This window comes from Epinephelus lanceolatus, chromosome 3 (genome assembly GCF_041903045.1).
Source record: "Epinephelus lanceolatus isolate andai-2023 chromosome 3, ASM4190304v1, whole genome shotgun sequence".
In the NCBI taxonomy this organism is placed as follows: Eukaryota; Metazoa; Chordata; class Actinopteri; order Perciformes; family Serranidae; genus Epinephelus; species Epinephelus lanceolatus.
The window spans coordinates 47,172,872-47,191,680 of NC_135736.1; the positions used below are offsets into that span (position 1 = coordinate 47,172,872).

The 18,809-nt window shown below is 39.3% G+C and overlaps 1 protein-coding gene across 2 annotated transcripts in view; it reads left to right on the top strand.

Annotated features, from left to right (window-relative positions):
• usp34 (ubiquitin specific peptidase 34) overlaps window positions 1-18,809 on the top strand; it is a 75,801-nt gene that overhangs the window by 53,084 nt on the left and 3,908 nt on the right. For both annotated transcript variants that reach the window (XM_033623736.2, XM_078166490.1), the window contains exons 46-74: window positions 99-193; window positions 330-502; window positions 1,705-1,855; window positions 1,968-2,046; window positions 2,127-2,180; window positions 2,281-2,376; window positions 2,480-2,544; window positions 2,636-2,711; window positions 4,446-4,493; window positions 4,602-4,667; window positions 4,774-4,854; window positions 5,046-5,131; window positions 5,851-6,019; window positions 6,713-6,787; window positions 7,395-7,546; window positions 7,644-7,797; window positions 8,868-8,912; window positions 9,173-9,277; window positions 9,971-10,118; window positions 11,279-11,583; window positions 12,651-12,980; window positions 13,459-13,616; window positions 13,879-13,957; window positions 14,583-14,709; window positions 16,597-16,704; window positions 17,286-17,390; window positions 17,498-17,622; window positions 18,484-18,607; window positions 18,713-18,792. In XM_033623736.2, coding sequence (XP_033479627.2) covers window positions 99-193; window positions 330-502; window positions 1,705-1,855; window positions 1,968-2,046; window positions 2,127-2,180; window positions 2,281-2,376; window positions 2,480-2,544; window positions 2,636-2,711; window positions 4,446-4,493; window positions 4,602-4,667; window positions 4,774-4,854; window positions 5,046-5,131; window positions 5,851-6,019; window positions 6,713-6,787; window positions 7,395-7,546; window positions 7,644-7,797; window positions 8,868-8,912; window positions 9,173-9,277; window positions 9,971-10,118; window positions 11,279-11,583; window positions 12,651-12,980; window positions 13,459-13,616; window positions 13,879-13,957; window positions 14,583-14,709; window positions 16,597-16,704; window positions 17,286-17,390; window positions 17,498-17,622; window positions 18,484-18,607; window positions 18,713-18,792 — 3,459 coding nt within the window. The remainder of the gene's footprint in view (window positions 1-98; window positions 194-329; window positions 503-1,704; window positions 1,856-1,967; window positions 2,047-2,126; window positions 2,181-2,280; window positions 2,377-2,479; window positions 2,545-2,635; window positions 2,712-4,445; window positions 4,494-4,601; window positions 4,668-4,773; window positions 4,855-5,045; window positions 5,132-5,850; window positions 6,020-6,712; window positions 6,788-7,394; window positions 7,547-7,643; window positions 7,798-8,867; window positions 8,913-9,172; window positions 9,278-9,970; window positions 10,119-11,278; window positions 11,584-12,650; window positions 12,981-13,458; window positions 13,617-13,878; window positions 13,958-14,582; window positions 14,710-16,596; window positions 16,705-17,285; window positions 17,391-17,497; window positions 17,623-18,483; window positions 18,608-18,712; window positions 18,793-18,809) is intronic.

Below are 18,809 nucleotides of genomic sequence, written 5' to 3' on the forward strand. Positions count from 1 at the left end.
ATTAGCTCTGAAAAATGTTTCTCAAAGCCTTTTCACGCTTACCAAATGTACCATCCTGCAGAAAGTCAGAACTGTTTCTTTTTGTTCTCTTTCTTCAGGAATCTCTGGATGAGGTCACCATCAAGGACACGCTGGAGGGCGACAACATGTACACCTGCTCCCAGTGTGGCAAGAAGGTCCGCGCGGAGAAAAGGTCTGTGGGTCATGTAGAAAAATAAAATCTGTGAAAACCTGTTTTAGAAATCTTGTAGTTTGATACGTTTTCATGCTTTAAACGTGTCTGATAATCTCCGTCTGTCTCACTGCATCCTTCGTCTCTCCTCCCACAGAGCGTGTTTCAAAAAGCTGCCACGCATCCTGAGTTTCAACACCATGAGATACACCTTCAACATGGTGACGATGATGAAGGAGAAGGTCAACACCCACTTTTCCTTCCCGCTGCGTCTCGACATGACGCCCTACACTGAGGACTTCCTCATGGGCAAAGGAGAGCGCAAAGAAGGTTTGTCCAGACATCACAAAACACTGGATACACTCTAAGTCTTGGTTTTGACAATCACTTCTTTTTTGCCCACATTTTTGTGAATTGAAATTTTCAGAGCATACAGGACGTAAATCTGCTAATCAGTGTCTGAGTTTTAAAGCCCGTGTCCAGACAAGTAAACAAAAAACAAAAATACTTCTATACATGGAGAGATAAAACGATTAGAAAAAAAATAAGTAAAAAAGATGTTAATAAAAAATTGATAATAATAATAATAATAATAATAATAATAATACTACAAATAACAATGATGATGATAATGATGATAATAATAATAATAATAATAATAATAATAATAATAATAATAATAATAATAATGATGATGATGATGATGATTATGATGAAGTAAAAATGTATTAAATTAAAAGACATTTTAAAAAAGTATTTACAGTAAAAAATAAATAAGGAATAAAATAATAATATTAAAGAAAGATAAAAATTAAAACAGAGAGCTAATAATAGTGATACAAAAATCTACGTAAAAATTAATTAAGAAAACACAAGTTACACTAACAATAAATCATAAAAAAAAATAAAGATAAAAAATTAAATTTATAGAGATGGCAAAAGTGATGCAAAAATCCAAGAAAAAGTAATTATTTACCAAAAAACAAAACAAAACATAATTTAACAGCAAAAATCACAATAAAGGATAAGAGAAAAATAATAATAAATGAAGATTAAAAAAATAAATATAAATGGCAAACGTGATAACAAATTCTAGGTGAAAAGTTATTAATTAAAAAATAACACAGCAAAAAAATCACAAAGGATAAAAGAAAATAATAAATAAAACTTAAAATTATATTGTATTTATTTATTTATTTATTTTTTAATCAAATTAAAATTCAATTTGCAGTAAAAGTTTTAAATTAAAGGATAAGGGAAACACTAACCACTAACACTACCATATATTTTCTAAAAGGAAAGGTACATTTTTTAAATGAAGACTCACAAAGTCTGGTCACACATCAGAGACGATGTATAAATCCAAATTTATGTTACCTGACTTTTACAAGAGAAAAATTTAATAGAAACACCAAACAGACCCAATGTGAGAACGACAGTTTTATTAAAAAGACGAAATAGTTTCTGAAAATCTGTGTTTTATGTCATGGAAGAAAATACAGTTTCTGAGCCGTGTCTGGTTAATGCTGCAGGTTTTCGGGAAGAGGGCGAAGCAAAAGTGACGGAGAGCTACGAGTACGACCTCATCGGCGTCACGGTGCACACGGGCACAGCAGACGGTGGCCATTACTACAGCTTCATTAGAGACATCGTCAACCCACACGCCTACAAGAACAACAAGTGGTGAGGGCAGAAGCACGTGAACTGAAAATAATGATCAGATTTAAGGAACTGAGTGTGACAGCAGTTACAATTTTAAGTTGTGCAGTTGGATGTAAAAGCAACATTCTTGCAGGTACCTGTTCAACGATGCTGAGGTGAAGCCGTTTGACTCGGCCCAGCTGGCCTCCGAGTGCTTCGGTGGAGAAATGACGGTACGAGCTGCAGTCAGAGGAAAATGAAACATTAATTTATCCGTCACGTTGGATTTCACTGACATTACTTTATCTTTCAGACGAAAACCTACGACTCTGTCACGGACAAGTTCATGGATTTCTCTTTTGAGAAGGTGAACATGATTTCCAGGCTGTTTTTTTATTATTTTTATTTATTTTCTTTTACCACAAATGATCCAAAAGGTAATAACGAAGCATTAATTGAACTTGCAGACACACAGTGCCTACATGCTCTTCTATAAGAGGGTGGAGCTGGAGGAGGAGAACGGGAAGGACTTTAGTTTTGATGTCTCTCCTGACCTGCTGGAGGTACCGTGGGTTTACTTTTTTCTCTTTTTAAGTCTGAATTTTGTAACTAAGTATGCATTTATTTCATTATATTATTCAATTTACACATCTGTGTCTCTTTCAGTGGATTTGGCACGACAACATGCAGTTTCTCCAGGATAAAAATATATTTGAACACACTTACTTTGGGTGAGTAGCAGACCCGTTACTTGGGCATTATGACAGAATAAACCGATCACCTTCCACCGTTGCTTTTAATTGCTTTTATTTTTGTTTTCAGTTTCATGTGGCAGCTCTGCAGCAGCATCCCCAGCACTCTACCAGACCCTAAAGTCGTCTCCCTCATGACTGCTAAGGTGAGAAGTAGTACAGGTTCAAACATTTTTTACCTTTATTGTCAGGTTTGACACTAAAGGGCAGTTGTAGGATGTTATTTTGAAAATTAAACATGGTTATGGTAATTAAGAAAAACAAAATGATGCTTCTTAGCAATAAAAAAAAAAACACTTTTTGCAACTTGAGATTTGAGCCTAGAGCTAAAAAGTGGGTTTCCAAGAAGTTAATTGACAATTTGGATAATCTGTTAATTATTTAAGTGTTTTTTTTTTTTTAGCAAAAATTCCCTGGTTGCTTGAGTTGTGACAACTTCTTTTCTGCGTTTTATGTTTTTTAGTTAGTAATATTCTCCATATATTGTATAAAAGGATGGCAAATGATTTCAAAGAGCGATTGTTTCCCGTTAATAATGTATGTAATCTTCTCTAAAGGTAGAGTTTTGAGTAATTCCTTAATCCAAATAATCAACTTTAGTGTACCGGTCTTTTTGCAAGCGGTGCGACTGTTTTTGCAGTAGACAGAGATTTAAGGCAGCAGTATCTTTGTTTGATGCAAGATATTTGTCAAGATGTAAATTTAGAATGAAAAACTTGGCTCCAGTGTTAATTGTATGCCCAATATGTTCTGCAGAGCTTGTTTAACAATAATAATCATAATTATAATAATGATAATAAGTTAATTTGTAGAGCACTTTTCCAGCTGAAACCATAATGTTCTTTCCAAAGTGAATAAAATACAAAACAAAAGTGATACTTATAAAACATGAGCATATACACTAACATAAACACTTAAACGCAAATATACCTGTAAGCATTCATACATATACACATGGCTGCATACATTCATACACTCCCGTACATACAATTAATTTTTCCAAAGCCAAGGAGCAAGAACTGAAAAGGCTCGATCAAGGCTTTGTCTTTAACCTGGACTCTGGAACAGTTAGAAGACCCAAACTAGCAGACCTGAGGGGCTGTTTGGACGGTACGGTGTGAGAAGCTCGGTTATATACTCTGGTACCAGATCATTGAGAGCCTTGTATGTGATTCAAAGAAATTTATACGGATCCTGAAAGAGACTGGAAGGAGGTTCATTTGTTTTACACAAGTCTAGCTGCTGAATTTTAAACAATTTGGAGCTGATGCATAGCTCGATTGTTTAGGCAGGTCAACGAGGCATTACAGTAATCAAGGTGGGAGGATAAAAGAGCATGTATGACTTCCTCTGTGATACTGAAGGACAGAAGTGACCCTACATTTGGAGATGTTTCTCAGCTGGTAAAAACAAGACTGAACCACATCGTTTACATGTTGCTCCAGGCTCAAATCACTGTCCAGAATAACACCTGGATTTTTTACACCTGATTTTATGTTCGTAGTGAGGCGGCTGACGAGTGGCTGAATTAGTTTTGAGATATGTTCAGGGCCAATGATGAGAACTTCTGTCTTCTCAGAGTTAAATTTTAAGACGTTTTGGGTCGTATAGCAACTGTGAAGAGAAGCTGATTAACTGGTGTCAGTGGGTCGAAAAGACAGGTAGAGCTGTGTATCATCTGCGTAGCTGTGGAAGGAGATGTTGTGATGACTTATTATGTGTCCCAGGGGTAGCATGTACAGGGTGAACAGAGTAGGTCCCAGTCTCCAGCAAGAACTCTTTCACTTTGTTGGGTTCAGAAACATCTACATCTAAGTAATTTATTCAGACATCACCACACCAAGTTCATTTCTTTACTGTAAATGTTCTTGTCTTTGCAGCTCAGCACATCATTTGTCCTCGAGACTTTCATCCACTCCAAGGAGAAGGTAAATCACACTCACTGTATTGAAGGACATTTGGTGTCTGACTACTGAAAGTCTGTAGCCTGAAGACAAACTGACTGATGTGTGTCCTTCCTGCTCTGTAACCTCCAGCCCACAATGCTGCAGTGGATTGAACTCCTGACCAAACAGTTCAACAACAGTCAGGCCGCCTGCGAGGTGCGATCACAGCTTTGACAAATATTTTACCTCAGTGCTGAAGGATTTTCTTGTTTTGGTGTTATGTACTGTACAGTGTTTTAGTTTCACCTTGCTTCTGTTTCAGTGGTTTTTGGATCGCATGGCTGATGACAACTGGTGGCCGATGCAGATCCTCATAAAGTGCCCCAATCAGATTGTTAGACAAGTGAGTTATTTATCTGATATAACTTTATTGATACATAATGTTCCACATTTCTCGTTTCTGTCTTTCCTTCCTGTTCCTAGTTTCCCCCTAAAATGTATTTAATGTTTAAAGTTTTAATGATCAAAGTTCAACCGTCATCTTGTCTCATGTCACAAACACACATTTGACTCTCGCCTGCTTCTGTCCTCCAGATGTTCCAGAGGTTGTGTATTCATGTCATCCAGAGGCTGCGTCCGGTTCACGCTCACCTCTACTTGCAGCCCGGCATGGAGGATGGGTACGTCACACCTGATTGGTCAGCTGTTCAGTGTTGTACTCTTATTTTCGTTCTTAATCCTGAAGAAAATCAAAACACACAACACGTGTTATAAATGGAAGTTGGTTGAGTTTCCATTCCTCAAATATTTTTGATGTTCGAAGAATTTGTTTTGTTTTACCAGATCTCCATAAAGTTGTTTCATTTTTTCTCCCAGTCGAGCAGTTTGAATTTTGAATGCAACTTTTAAAACACACAGCAAAGACTAATTACAGCTTCTCTTCTTCAGGATAAAGAGGTACATTTGAAATAACTTAAACTAGAAATATTTGGAGCTTATTTAGCGTTGGGCACTAGAAGAAGAACAAATGTAGGGTCAGTTTAAGTGTGCCATTAGAGGTGTGCAGCACAAACAGACAGTGTTGTGTCTGTGGTATCAGGTGGCGACAAAGATCCAAACAGGAGCCATGTGTCACTCAGTGTCTCCGTCACTCTGGACTCTGGGAAAGATTTTAGGCTCCACATTACTGAAGCAAACAGAGTTGAGAGGGATTCAAGCATGCACTAATGGGAACAGGCCAAACAAAAACTTTTCCATGACTTTTTCTGTATGTTAGTAAGTTGAGAGCAGCTGAAAACGGGAGTCAGGTTCCTTCTCTGTGTGTTCACATACGCGGCCACTGAAGCGTATCTAATGATTCTGAAACCGTATTTCCCTTTTTGCTTATTCTCTGTCTCAGCTCCGACGACATGGATGGCCCGGTGGAGGACATTGGCAGCCGATCCTGCGTCACTCGCTTCGTGAAGACACTCCTGTCCATCATGGAGCACGGCGTCAAGCCCCACAGCAAACACCTGACTGAGTACTTTGCCTTCCTCTATGAGTTCGCCAAGATGGGAGAGGAGGAGGTCAGTCTGAACTACTTAGTCTTATTCCGAAAGATGTTTTGATAACACTTAACTGGAAGGTATCTACATAAGAGTGACATGCCAAACAGGCCTTCAGCCTTACCTGCCTACCGCTGCGTTTACCCCGGCGGCAGTGGCGCTTGAGCCTTATGGCGGAGAGGTGGAGCTGGGGCGCGGCAGAGGTGATCTGGGATCCCCGATAGGAGCGTGGGCAAAGTTTTCCCGTCTTGTTGTTTCATTCATCCCCAAAAACACAAACACATGCGTGAGCCAGGTAAGTGTCTTTACGACAATATGCGCTAGAGCTCATTGGAAATGTAGGCTTCATTCCGGCAAAACACTACCGCTTTTGTCCACAGGGTCGCCAAAATCAACTCAAAGTGAAAGTTCCTTGTAGGGGCTTTAATGTCAACTTGTCATGACAAAGACAACTTCTGGTAATGTCACTTTGATAAATGTCAAGTTGTCATAATCAAGACAAAAACTGAATGACACGTAATGACAGCAGTCATAGACGTTTATGACATGTACATAATGTTTATGACAAGTTCATGACAGTGTCATGTCATCCTTATGTAGACACCTTCAAGTAAAGTGTTATCGATGTTTTACTACATGCTGGGAAAGCACAGTCGTTAAAAGTGTTGCAGATCTTCACGAACCTGAAGTCATTGGTGTGTTTTGTGTCTCCAGAGTCAGTTCTTATTGTCACTACAAGCTATCTCAATCATGGTACATTTCTACATGGGAACCAAAGGTCCTGAGAATGTAAGTTAACACTGATTACATCTTTCTCTCTTATTAAATGTCATGATTGAGTCTGCAGCCCTGTTTTAGAGTCATGCTCAGTGGTGGAGGAAGTTTTCAATTAATTCACTCAGGGCTGGAGTGTTTTATTTATTTTACATTAAAATAAACATTTGTTACATCAGTCCTGACTGCTACACTTTCTCCTCAACTGAGGGGTGTTCAACTGACGATTTGAATCTCCAATTTTAAGGGGCAGCCCTACCAGACCATTATTATTGATGCATTATCATGAGAACTGAGTTTAATGTTATAGCTGGTAAAGGTGCAGCTTATTTTAACTGCCTAAATATACTTTTGGGTCATGAAATCTTTAACACTGCATCATATTTGATAAATAGATCACGTGTTCTTTGTAAAATCTTAACCTGTAAAGTAACTTAAGTTATTAGATAAATGTAGTGCAGTAAAAAGTACAATATTTAAGTATAAAGTACTGAAGCAACATTGAGTAGATGTACTCAATTACATTCCACCGCTGTTAATGATACTGTATACATAGTGACAGATGACGTGTATGTAAAGTGATTATAAGGAGGAGTAAATGAGGAGTGTCCTCCTCTCTCAGCCTCAGGTGGAGGTGCTGTCGGAGGAGGAGGGAGAGGAAGAGGATGAGGAGGAAGACATCTTGTCTCTGGCGGAGGAGAAGTATCGTCCTGCAGCTCTGGAGAAGATGATCGCACTCATTGCTCTGCTGGTGGAGCAGTCTCGCTCTGAGAGGTACGAGTGCAGCGCGACATGGATGTGATGGAATAAATGTTACTCTCTGTAATGCTGCAGGAGTTCAGACGACTCTCTTTCTCTTCCTGCTCCCCAGACATCTGACTCTGTCCCAGAGCGACATGGCAGCGCTGACCGGAGGGAAGGGCTTCCCCTTCCTCTTCCAGCACATCAGAGATGGTATCAACATCAGGCAGACCTGCAACCTCATCTTCAGCCTCTGTCGCTATAACAACCGCCTGGCAGAGCATGTAGGTTCATAACATACACACAGAAAATGAGTCGATGGTGGCGTTTGCATCAAAATTCTTTTTTAACCTCCAACCTAAAACTTCAAGATCAACTAAGATAATAAGATTTGCCTTTATTGATCCCCAGAGGGTAAATTCGGTTGTCAAAACAGAAAACAAGTACAGTTACATAGCAAAAAGTAAAATAATAAATAATAAGAGGTACAATACAAGTCTAGTATATGAACATACATGCAGAGTTGTTATAGTTTTGTACTTTTCGTTAGTGTATATTTTTATTTCATTTTTATTTTTTGTTTTCAAATTAGTTTAGTTTTGGTTAGTTCCCAGAGTGTGTGTGCTTGTTTCAGTTTAGTTTTTATTAGTTTCATTATTAGATTTCAAATTTTTTTATCATGACGTAGCTACTTCCAAGATGGCAGCCTAGTCAGTCCTTTCTGTGGGTCTCAGTACCTGAGGTCTGAGATTTAATGTTTTATTTGTGATATTCTGTCAGTTAAACCTGAATGAGTGGTTCTCCTTAAGACCACCGTATTTAGACATGTGCTTGTTTTTTTTTTTTTTTTTTGAGCGGCCACTAAGTTTGAATAATTGTTGTTTTATTGTGGATGTTTGTATTATATGTTGCATTTGTTGCATTTTGAATATGTTTTGATTGGCTGCTACCTCGACCAGGTCTCTCTTGTTGAAGAGATTTTCAATCTGAATGGGACTTCTTGGTTAAATAAATGATTTAATACATGGGGTTATTTATCAGGGGAAATATTTAAGAAGATAATAGGTATCACAATACAAACACAACTCTTGTGTTGACATCCCTGTCATAATAAACATATGCACGATGTCTCCTGACCAGATTGATGCATTGTTTCACTTAGTTTTCTTTTTTAAAGTCTATTTTTTTATTTTTATTTTAGTAATTTAAAATGTTTTTCTCACACCTAGTTGTAGTTTTTAGTTAATTATAATAACCTTGACACATTTCTACCATCACACAGTATACACTATCATATCACCCAGCTCTACAAATAGTTGTTCTAATATTAAACATATAATTCTCCTCCTAACAGATTGTGTCGATGCTCTTCACCTCCATCGCAAAGCTGACTCCTGAGGTAAGCAGGTTACTCGGATCATTTTTTTTTAATGTTCTGACACATTTTTTAAGTTCTGACACATCTGTCAAAGTGTTCTATTATTCTTATTATTTGAAATAATTTATTCGCTCTGTGGAATCACGAGCACCCCAACCTCATGCAGATTTAAGCTCATTATGCGTCTCTGTTATTACTGTGGCACTCATACAACGTCTGACACTAAATAATCTGAGATCTGAGTGTATAACAAGCTTAACCGTTTTCTTTCACTTCATCAGGCTGCTAATCCTTTCTTCAAGCTGCTGACGATGTTGATGGAGTTTGCAGGCGGACCACCCGGGATGCCCTCCTTCGCCTCCTACATCCTGCAGAGGATCTGGGAGGTAAGACACTGACACAGAAATGAAATTATCTCCTCTACTTCTGACTGTTTTTCAAGTTTTTATATCTCTTCTTTTAATGAGGCAACATATTTAATGTGAAGCTAATTTCATCTGCTTTGGCTTATTCTCTATGTGGCTACAGATACTTGACAATAATCTAGTCAGTGGAATCATTAGTGACAATAGTTTTAGCATCTTGAGATTATTTTACCATCTTTATAAACATTCTTTGCCCTTAGTTTCATCTGTTACGTGTCTTTAGATAAAATGTGTCTTGTAATGAGAGAGGTCTGGCCAAAATGGTGGCATAAAAAATGACAAAGACAATTTTACTAAAACCCCATGCAGATTATTATAGATTATAAAAAGGTATAGAATAGATGATCAACTATAAACTTAACTCATTGCTGATGAAACATTTCTTTAATATGACAATTAAACAGATGAAGTTTTTTGGTTGATTAAGTCCAGAGTGCATGAAAATGTGGTTTTCCCAACTTCAGAATTGACTCATTTAAGCTGAACCTTCACTCGTGTCGACTTCCTCTCACTCTCAGTTTTATCCATTTAGTCAGCAGGTACAGATCATGTCAACACCCTGACTCATGGCAGGAGCATCACTCCCACACAGACAGGTCGTGATGCGTTTTTTTTGTTCTGTGTGCCTTCATGTTTGTGTGTGCTTCCCTTCAGGTGATTGAGTACAACCCGTCCCAGTGTCTGGACTGGCTGGCTGTCCAGACTCCCAGGAACAAACTGGCCCACAGCTGGGTGCTGCAGAACATGGAGAACTGGGTGGAACGCTTCCTTCTGGCACACAACTACCCCCGAGTCCGCACATGTAAGAGCCTCAGTTATACACTCCAAATACTGCAGTCTTTTTACCAGACGCTGTTTTTAACAGTGTAAGGACCTGATCACACAGAAAGTGCTTTAGCAGCTGGAGGCGCCTTTTTGTCATTAATGAGATTGAAGCTTTTTGCTTGCATTTTTTGGGTTGTGATGCACTTCGCGTTTCTGTGGTCTAAGCACCTGGTGTTTTGGCTCTGAACTCCTCGAATTGAAAAACGCCCCACATCATCTCTTTTTTTGGTCATCTTTTTTCCCCATTGTCCGATGAGATGATTTGAGAGGCGGGCCTTCTGTGGTGGTCACGACAACACGTTTACAGTTGGTAAACAATGGAGGAGAAACTGGTGGTAGCAGTTTTTGGATACCCAGAGCTATACGGCCTGACAATAGACAGCAGGTTGTCAAACTGCCCCTGAGTCATCCTAAAATTTGCCTGTAAACGTCCATGATGGAGGAGAAGCTCCTGGACCAACTGGTGGTACTCCCCATGATCCAGCCTCTTTTTTAGGGTCTCATGTACCCACACAGATCTCTGTTTATCTGCTGACAGCCTCTCACCCTCAACCAGAGCTACAGACAGCACCCTCTGCCTCAGAGTGTATCAAACTAAAAAGGACTCTTGTTTTTCGCATTAATGTTTAAACATGTTTATTTTAAATGCACGTGCAGAAATGCCAGCTTCAGGGTTTCTGTAACGTTTATTTGTTCACTTTTACTGTAGGCTACTGACCCCCTATAGACTTCAATTGTATTCGCTAAGCTAAGCAGCAGTGCTAACCGCTGAGACCCAGCCACTGGATGCACAGACACAAAAAAGATATCGATCATGTTGTCTCAATATGAAAATGATAGAGAAAGGGCATAACTCCCAAATCGTCGGAGTATTCCTTTAAGGTTTAAAGTTCTGCTTGTGTAAGGGCAGGCCACTTGAGTGACAGTCTGTTTTTCTGGATGAATAAATAAACATAAATAGCATTTTGCTGTTGAAGCTTTACCTTTGCAGAGATTAAAGTCCAAAGAACAAGATGGTTCGTCAGTGTAAAAACATAACCTGAGCAGAAATTGCTTCTAGTTCATTAGAAAATTAGAAGCGAGTCATTACTGATAAATAACAGACAATAAAAATAAAACTGTCTCTCCTCCCTCCAGCGGCGGCGTACCTCCTCGTCTCCCTCATCCCCAGCAACTCTTTCCGCCAGATGTTTCGCTCCACGCGCTCCCTCCACCTGCCGACCCGCGAGCTGCCGCTGTCACCCGACACCACCGTGGTCCTCCACCAGGTGTACAACCTGCTGCTGGGGCTGCTGGGACGCGCCAAGCTGTACGTGGACGCTAGCGTTCACGGCACAACCAAGCTGGTGCAGTATTTCAGCTTCATGACCTACTGCCTCATCTCCAAGACGGAGAAACTCATGTTCTCTGGATACTTCATGGACCTCTGGAACCTCTTCCAGGTACGTTCAGTACTGCCTCTGAAGTTTCTCTGTGTCTTTTTCTTTTATTTACTTTATTTACTTAATATTATTATTACTATTTATTATGTTTATTTTATATATATGTTCATTTTATATTATCACCGATTCAGTATTTAAAGAAACTGTTATATTTCTAACATCCCAGATGGTGAGACAAAACAAAAATTATTTATTTACATATCTGTCTTGTCAATGAAAGACAAAAGATGCCATTATTATTAAATAAATAAATAAAGAAGGAATAAATAAAAAAAATGTAGTAAAAAAAAGCTTCAATTATCAAATACATTTGGAGGTTAGTAAATATAAATGGACAGAAATGAAAAAATAAATAAATAATTAAAGTGTTTATTTTTTGACAAATGACTCAGTTTTGTATAGATTTCATATCTTATATTAAATATTTTATTTATTATTTTCTGTTTACATTTATTTGTTTTGTTTTTTCCCTTATTCATTTATTTTTATCTTTTTTACTTGTATATTCAGTTGGGATATAAAAATATGGAATGCTATTGAAGTTGATATTAAATAAAAAGATAAATACATTTCCTATGAAATAAATAAATATGGCTATGAAATAGATCCTGGATAATTAAATTAAGAAATAAAAGTCTGCTGAAATAAATAAAAGTAGTCTTTTGAAAAAACATCCTTTCCTAAATTTAAAATCCTGTTTACTTATTTATCTGTATTGAGTCATTTATATACATTTTTATTTACATTTATCTACATATTTATTGCCCTGCTTATTTATTTTAGGAATTCTTCATAGCCATATTTATTTATTTGGGGTTAATTCAATGTTGATCTAAATGTCGCTCCATATAAAAGCAGATAATGAATTAAATTTAAATAACACACAGTTGTAATAATGTGAAATTTGTCTTCGTAGGAGAACTTAATAACACATAATGTCCATTAATAACCATGTTACAGCCTAATAATTGCTTATAACCACATTATAACTGTTAGTTGCAGCTTCATAATGATCAGTAGTTTCTTGTCTGAATCGTTATTCATGTTGTCCTCGTCTCCGCCTTCAGCCCAAACTGTCGGAGCCGGCCATCGCCACCAACCACAATAAGCAGGCGCTGCTGTCCTTCTGGTACAACATGTGCGTGGATTGTCCGGAGAACGTCCGCCTGGTGGTGCAGAACCCTGTGGTGACCAAGAACATTGCCTTCAACTACATCCTGGCCGACCACGACGACCAGGAGGTGGTGCTCTTCAACCGCGGCATGCTGCCCGCCTACTACGGCATCCTGCGTATGTGCTGCGAGCAGTCGCCTACCTTCACCCGACAACTCGCCTCGCACCAGAACATCCAGTGGGCCTTCAAGAACCTGACGCCACACGCCAGCCAGTACCCCGGGGTGAGTGGAGAGGCTGCTCTCAGATCAGTTCCAGCAGAAATTGCTTTGACGATTTATAGTTGAATGTGGGCGTGTAGAGGGTGGGACATGAGGCGAATCCACGTGCAGACAATGCCAAGTTGATTTGGGCAATTGGGCACTGCCAAGCGTACCCATGGTTTTATAAATCAGAATATCTTTTGCCGCACACCATTTCCTGCTTTTGTGTGCACGTGCACTTTTAGTATGGATCCTGCGCACTGTTTTATAAATGAGACCCCTGGTCCGTTGGTTTTGGAGAGGAAGAGACCTCTGTAGATAATTATGCTCCGGGTAATAACCTCCTTAAGTATCAGCCGGTTGCAATCTGCAGTCCTCGCCCCTAAAAACACAGCTAAATCCCCCTAAATCTTACACATAAAACATGTATCGAATGTGCCTGTATGTTATGAAAATGATGCATTGATTGTCTGTGCTGTGTCGGTGCTGCACCCTGCAGGCGGTGGAGGAGCTGTTCAACCTGATGCAGCTGTTTGTGGCGCAGCGACCTGACATGAGAGAAGAAGAGCTGGAGGACATTAAACAGTTCAAGAAGACCACCATCAGCTGCTACCTGCGCTGCCTGGACGGCCGCTCCTGCTGGACCACGCTCATCAGGTCGGGACACATGCACAAATGTATACAGTGAAGCTTGTAACATGTTTAGCGTCATGTGTAGCCTGGTCAGTGAGGCGGTGTCATTGATCTGTGGAAATGATCTTTCTTTCTGCTCCAGTCAGAGTAACAGTAAATATGTTTAGTCTCTGTGGTGGTTTGGACATTCTCAGCTTAAAAAAGAGTCAGATTTAGAGACTGAATATTTGCTTTGAGGAGCTTCTGTGATCTGGATCCTAACACCTGGTTCTGTTGTTCCTCTCAGTGCCTTCAGGGTTCTGCTGGAGAACGACGAGGACCGACTGCTGGTGGTGTTTAACAGAGGACTCATCCTCATGACTGAGGTACAATCTGGATCTCCTCTTTAAACGCAAAGTGAATTCTTGTCTTGTGTTACTTGTGTGTGTTTGACTATGTGATCATGTGTGTTTATTTGTGTTACTAATGCGAGAAGCTGAAGAACAACAGTTCTGTCCGCCATTTCCTTCCATCAACAGTCGTGGCTGAAATAACCACTATTGCTGCTTTGTTGCTGCTGTAAACGTCATGTCTGGGTCTAAAAGAGCAAACTAGGTTGATAGTAAAATACAACTGAAAGCTGGAATCAAGTAACAGACACATATTTTCAGAATTTACCGTGTAGTCTAACTTCTTTTTCAATTTTTTTATTAGTCGAGCCTCTGTAGAAATACGAGCCATTGTCGTTGAGGTCTGGGTGCCGTCAGATGGCTACAATAATTTTTGTTCCTCCATTTCTGATTCAACAAAGTCAGGACATCAGGAGGATCTTAACGCTGACAGGCTTTTGTGACACAGTGTCACCCAAATTTCACTTATTGGCTGCACTGCATCGACTGTGTATGCTGCCTAAGAATTATGCTTTGCATTTGGTGTGAACCACTACATAAAAACTCAAAACATCTTTGTGATCTGGAGAATAATGCGATGCTCTCTGTCTGTCTTCTGCAGTCCTTCAACACTCTGCACATGATGTACCATGAGGCGACGGCGTGTCACGTCACTGGAGACCTGGTGGAGCTGCTCTCTATCTTCTTGTCTGTCCTTAAAGCCACCCGGCCGTACCTGCAGCGCAAAGGTCAGAATAAAAAGTTACAGAATTACACAAGTTTATTATTCGTCATTTACGATACTTTATATTTTGTGCCATACAGCTGTACTATACTATATATTATACATTTCACCTTATATTTTATCTCCTATACTATATTTTACTACATTATGTCAATATATATTTTACTGTTTTATCAAATTATGGACCATATTATATTAATTTATTAATGCACACAAATCAGTCATAACATCATTGACCACATGTAATATGTTATTCTTTCACACGCGATGTCACTCTTGTCTTGAAACTTCACTGTTTTTGTATAGTTTCTATTTTTACTTATTTTATTTTATAAACTTGAATTATATATTTTCACTCTTCTCTGTTTATCTGTCGTTAATTCATAACTTTAATGCCCAGTTCAAACCAAAGATTCGCGACGAGACAAGTTGAAACAGGCAACTACCTGCAATGCACCGCAACACTCTTAAAACCTGCCGGTTCACAGGAAGTGACCACCATGAGACGGCGTATCATCTCTAGTCAACAACTCTGTGCCTCTGATCTGTAACGTTGACAGGAAGTGACCACCATGAGATGGCGCATCATCTCTAGTCAACGACTCTCTGTGCCTCTGATCTGTAACGTCGACAGGAAGTGACCGCCATGAGACGGCGTATCATCTCTAGTCAACGACTCTCTGTGCCTCTGATCTGTAACGTCGACAGGAAGTGACCACCATGAGACGGCGTATCATCTCTAGTCAACGACTTTCTGTGCTTCTGATCTGTAACGTCGACAGGAAGTGACCACCATGAGACGGCGTATCATCTCTAGTCAACGACTCTCTGTGCCTCTGATCTGTAACGTCGACAGGAAGTGACCACCATGAGACGGCGTATCATCTCTAGTCAACGACTTTCTGTGCTTCTGATCTGTAACGTCGACAGGAAGTGACCACCATGAGACGGCGTATCATCTCTAGTCAACGACTCTCTGTGCTTCTGATCTGTAACGTCGACAGGAAGTGACCACCATGAGACGGCGTATCATCTCTAGTCAACGACTCTCTGTGCTTCTGATCTGTAACGTCGACAGGAAGTGACCACCATGAGACGGCGCATCATCTCTAGTCAACGACTCTCTGTGCTTCTGATCTGTAACGTCGACAGGAAGTGACCACCATGAGACGGCGCATCATCTCTAGTCAACGACTCTCTGTGCTTCTGATCTGTAACGTCGACAGGAAGTGACCACCATGAGACGGCGCATCATCTCTAGTCAACAACTCTCTGTGCTTCTGATCTGTAACGTCGACAGGAAGTGACCACCATGAGACGGCGTATCATCTCTAGTCAACAACTCTCTGTGCTTCGGTTCTGATTTGCAGCTTTTCAGACTTATTTTGTGGCTGAATATAATTTGTAGCTTCTTAAAATCTGAATGAGGATAGTGATAGTGAGATACTGGCCACAGTGATGAAACAAAACCAGCATCAGATGGACTGTATTCATAATTAATACGCCACAATAATATAAATAATAATAATAATCAGCACACCATAAGGATGGAAACAGAGGGCTTGGTGGGGACGGAGCACCTGCTGCAGCAAGCTAACACGCTGTCTGTAGTCATTTTGACTTGATCAGTGGACTTCGCTACAATCTGATGTGCTTTAAAACCAGCCGCCGGCAATTTGACCAGCTGAGTGTCAGGTGACGCCATCAGCCGGCTTTAGCCAAGCTCAGACCGGCCAGTTCACACTGCTCCAACTTTTCTCTGCAACGTTCTAAAACGGTTTCATCTCATTGCGAATCTTTGGTCTGAACTGCACTTCAGAAATAAAAGACTCCGCAGTAGTATCAGAGGTGTGTTTGTTCTGAGCAGATGTTTCTGTGTCTTGTCGTCCAGATGTGAAGCAGGCTCTGATCCAGTGGCAGGAGAGGATCGACTTTGCCCACAAGCTGCTCACACTCCTCAACTCCTACAGCCCACCTGAGCTCCGCAACGCCTGCCTGGGTAACATATACTTGTACTACATCTCAGAGGACCCAACAGTTCATACTCGTACAGCTCAAACAATTAGTCCATTAATCAGTTAGATGACTGACAGAAAATTGATAATTGCTGAAGTCATTTTTCTGGTAAAAATGGTTCCAGCTGCTCAAACGTGTGCCTTGAATAATGTCAGTAATTGTAATGTGTTAGTAAAAATGTTGAGGTTAAACAAACACTGTGAAGGTGTCACTTTGACGAACATCTCTCATTGTTTTTACTGTATTTTTACAAACCAAACAATCAATTGATTAACGAAGAAAATAATTGGAAGATTAATTAATAATGAAAATAACCTTTAGTTAATAGTTCAAACCAACTACAACAGTTAAATCCTGCTTTCACATATTGCCTGAGTCAGAATCATCTGATGAGAACATACTGTACATAATATTTAGTCAGTCACGGGAGACATCTCTACACTTTTAATGCTTTAACTGCATTTTACTGATCATACTGATTACTTGAACTCTTAAGTAAAAGACCTGAAAACGTCCTCCTCCTCTGACTCTAATGTTTTGTGCTCTGTGTTCTGGTTCCTGCAGATGTGCTGAAGGAACTCGTTCTGCTGAGTCCTCACGACTTTCTGCACACTCTGGTTCCCTTCCTGCAGCACAACCACTGCACCTACCACCACAGCAACATCCCTAGTGAGTCTCCTCCTCCTCCTCACCTTTTAAATGATGTATTACAATGTATTGAACTAATGAAACTTTTATATTGAGGTCGGTTTCAGTGAGTGTGTTTCTGTCCACAGTGTCCTTTGGTCCTTACCTGCCCTGCAGAGAGAACATCAAGCTGATGGGAGCCAAGAACAACATCCGACCTCCGAGACCGGAGCTCAACATGTGTCTGCTGCCATCCATGGTGGAGAGCAGCAAGGTGCGCTCACCTGACTGAGACACACACACAGCTATCATACTTGCCACATGCCAGGCACTCAGTCACATGACTTGAAGCTGGTTTTCCAATGTGAGGAATATGGAGAACAAAAAAAATGACAGTATTATCAATTAATAAATAAAGTAACAATAAATACATAAATGTATAAATACGTAAAAGAATAAATAACTTCTGCTGTAAAACTAGAAACAAATCTTAAATAAATAAATGCTTAAATAAAAGCATAAATAGATAAGAAATAAAAATTAGTAAATTCTTTAATGATAATAATTAGAAGAATAAAAATTATTAAAAACATACAAATAATAATAATTTCATTAATGCTTAAATAAAAACATAAATAAATAAAATTAATAAATTGTAAATTCTTAAATTATTACATAACAGAATAATAATGATTCTTCAACAAAAACAGAAATGAATAAACAAATGTAGAGGTTCATACCTCCTACCTCATTAATGTGCAGACACATAAATAATTAAATGTAGTTGTACAAAAATGACCTTAGGTGCTGTTTTATTATCAGTATTTATGTATGCATTCAACAATTTATTTCTGTATTTATTTATTTAACCCTGTATTAATTCATACAGCTACTTATCCTGGTATTCATTCATTTATTTATTTCTGGATTTTTTTTTAATTATTTTTGAAATTGCTGTATTTATTTTTACATTTATTAAGTAATTTTTCTGCTCCATTCAGGATTTTCTGCTGTTTTTCTGTTTTGTATCATCATCAACTGAGTATCTGTTGATTGGATAAAACAAAACAGTTGATGTGGTTGCCAACTAATTGAAAATAATATATATGTGTGTGTGTGTGTGTGTGTGTCCCAGGGTAAAGACGAGGTGTATGACCGCATGCTGCTGGATTACTTCCTGTCCTTCCACCAGTTCATCCACCTGCTGTGCCGCGTTGCCATCAACTGCGAGAAATTCACCGACACACTTGTCAAACTGAGTACGTATAAATCTGTGTGTAAACTGAAAACACACCGTTCATTAAAGCTGCATTTACACACAGCATGTTACGTATATTTATATATTGCTTTTGTTGCTCTCTCAGGTGTGTTGATCGCATATGAAGGACTTCCTCTTCACCTGGCTCTCTTCCCCAAACTGTGGACGGAGCTCTGTCAGTCACAGGTACGTTGGATGTTTAA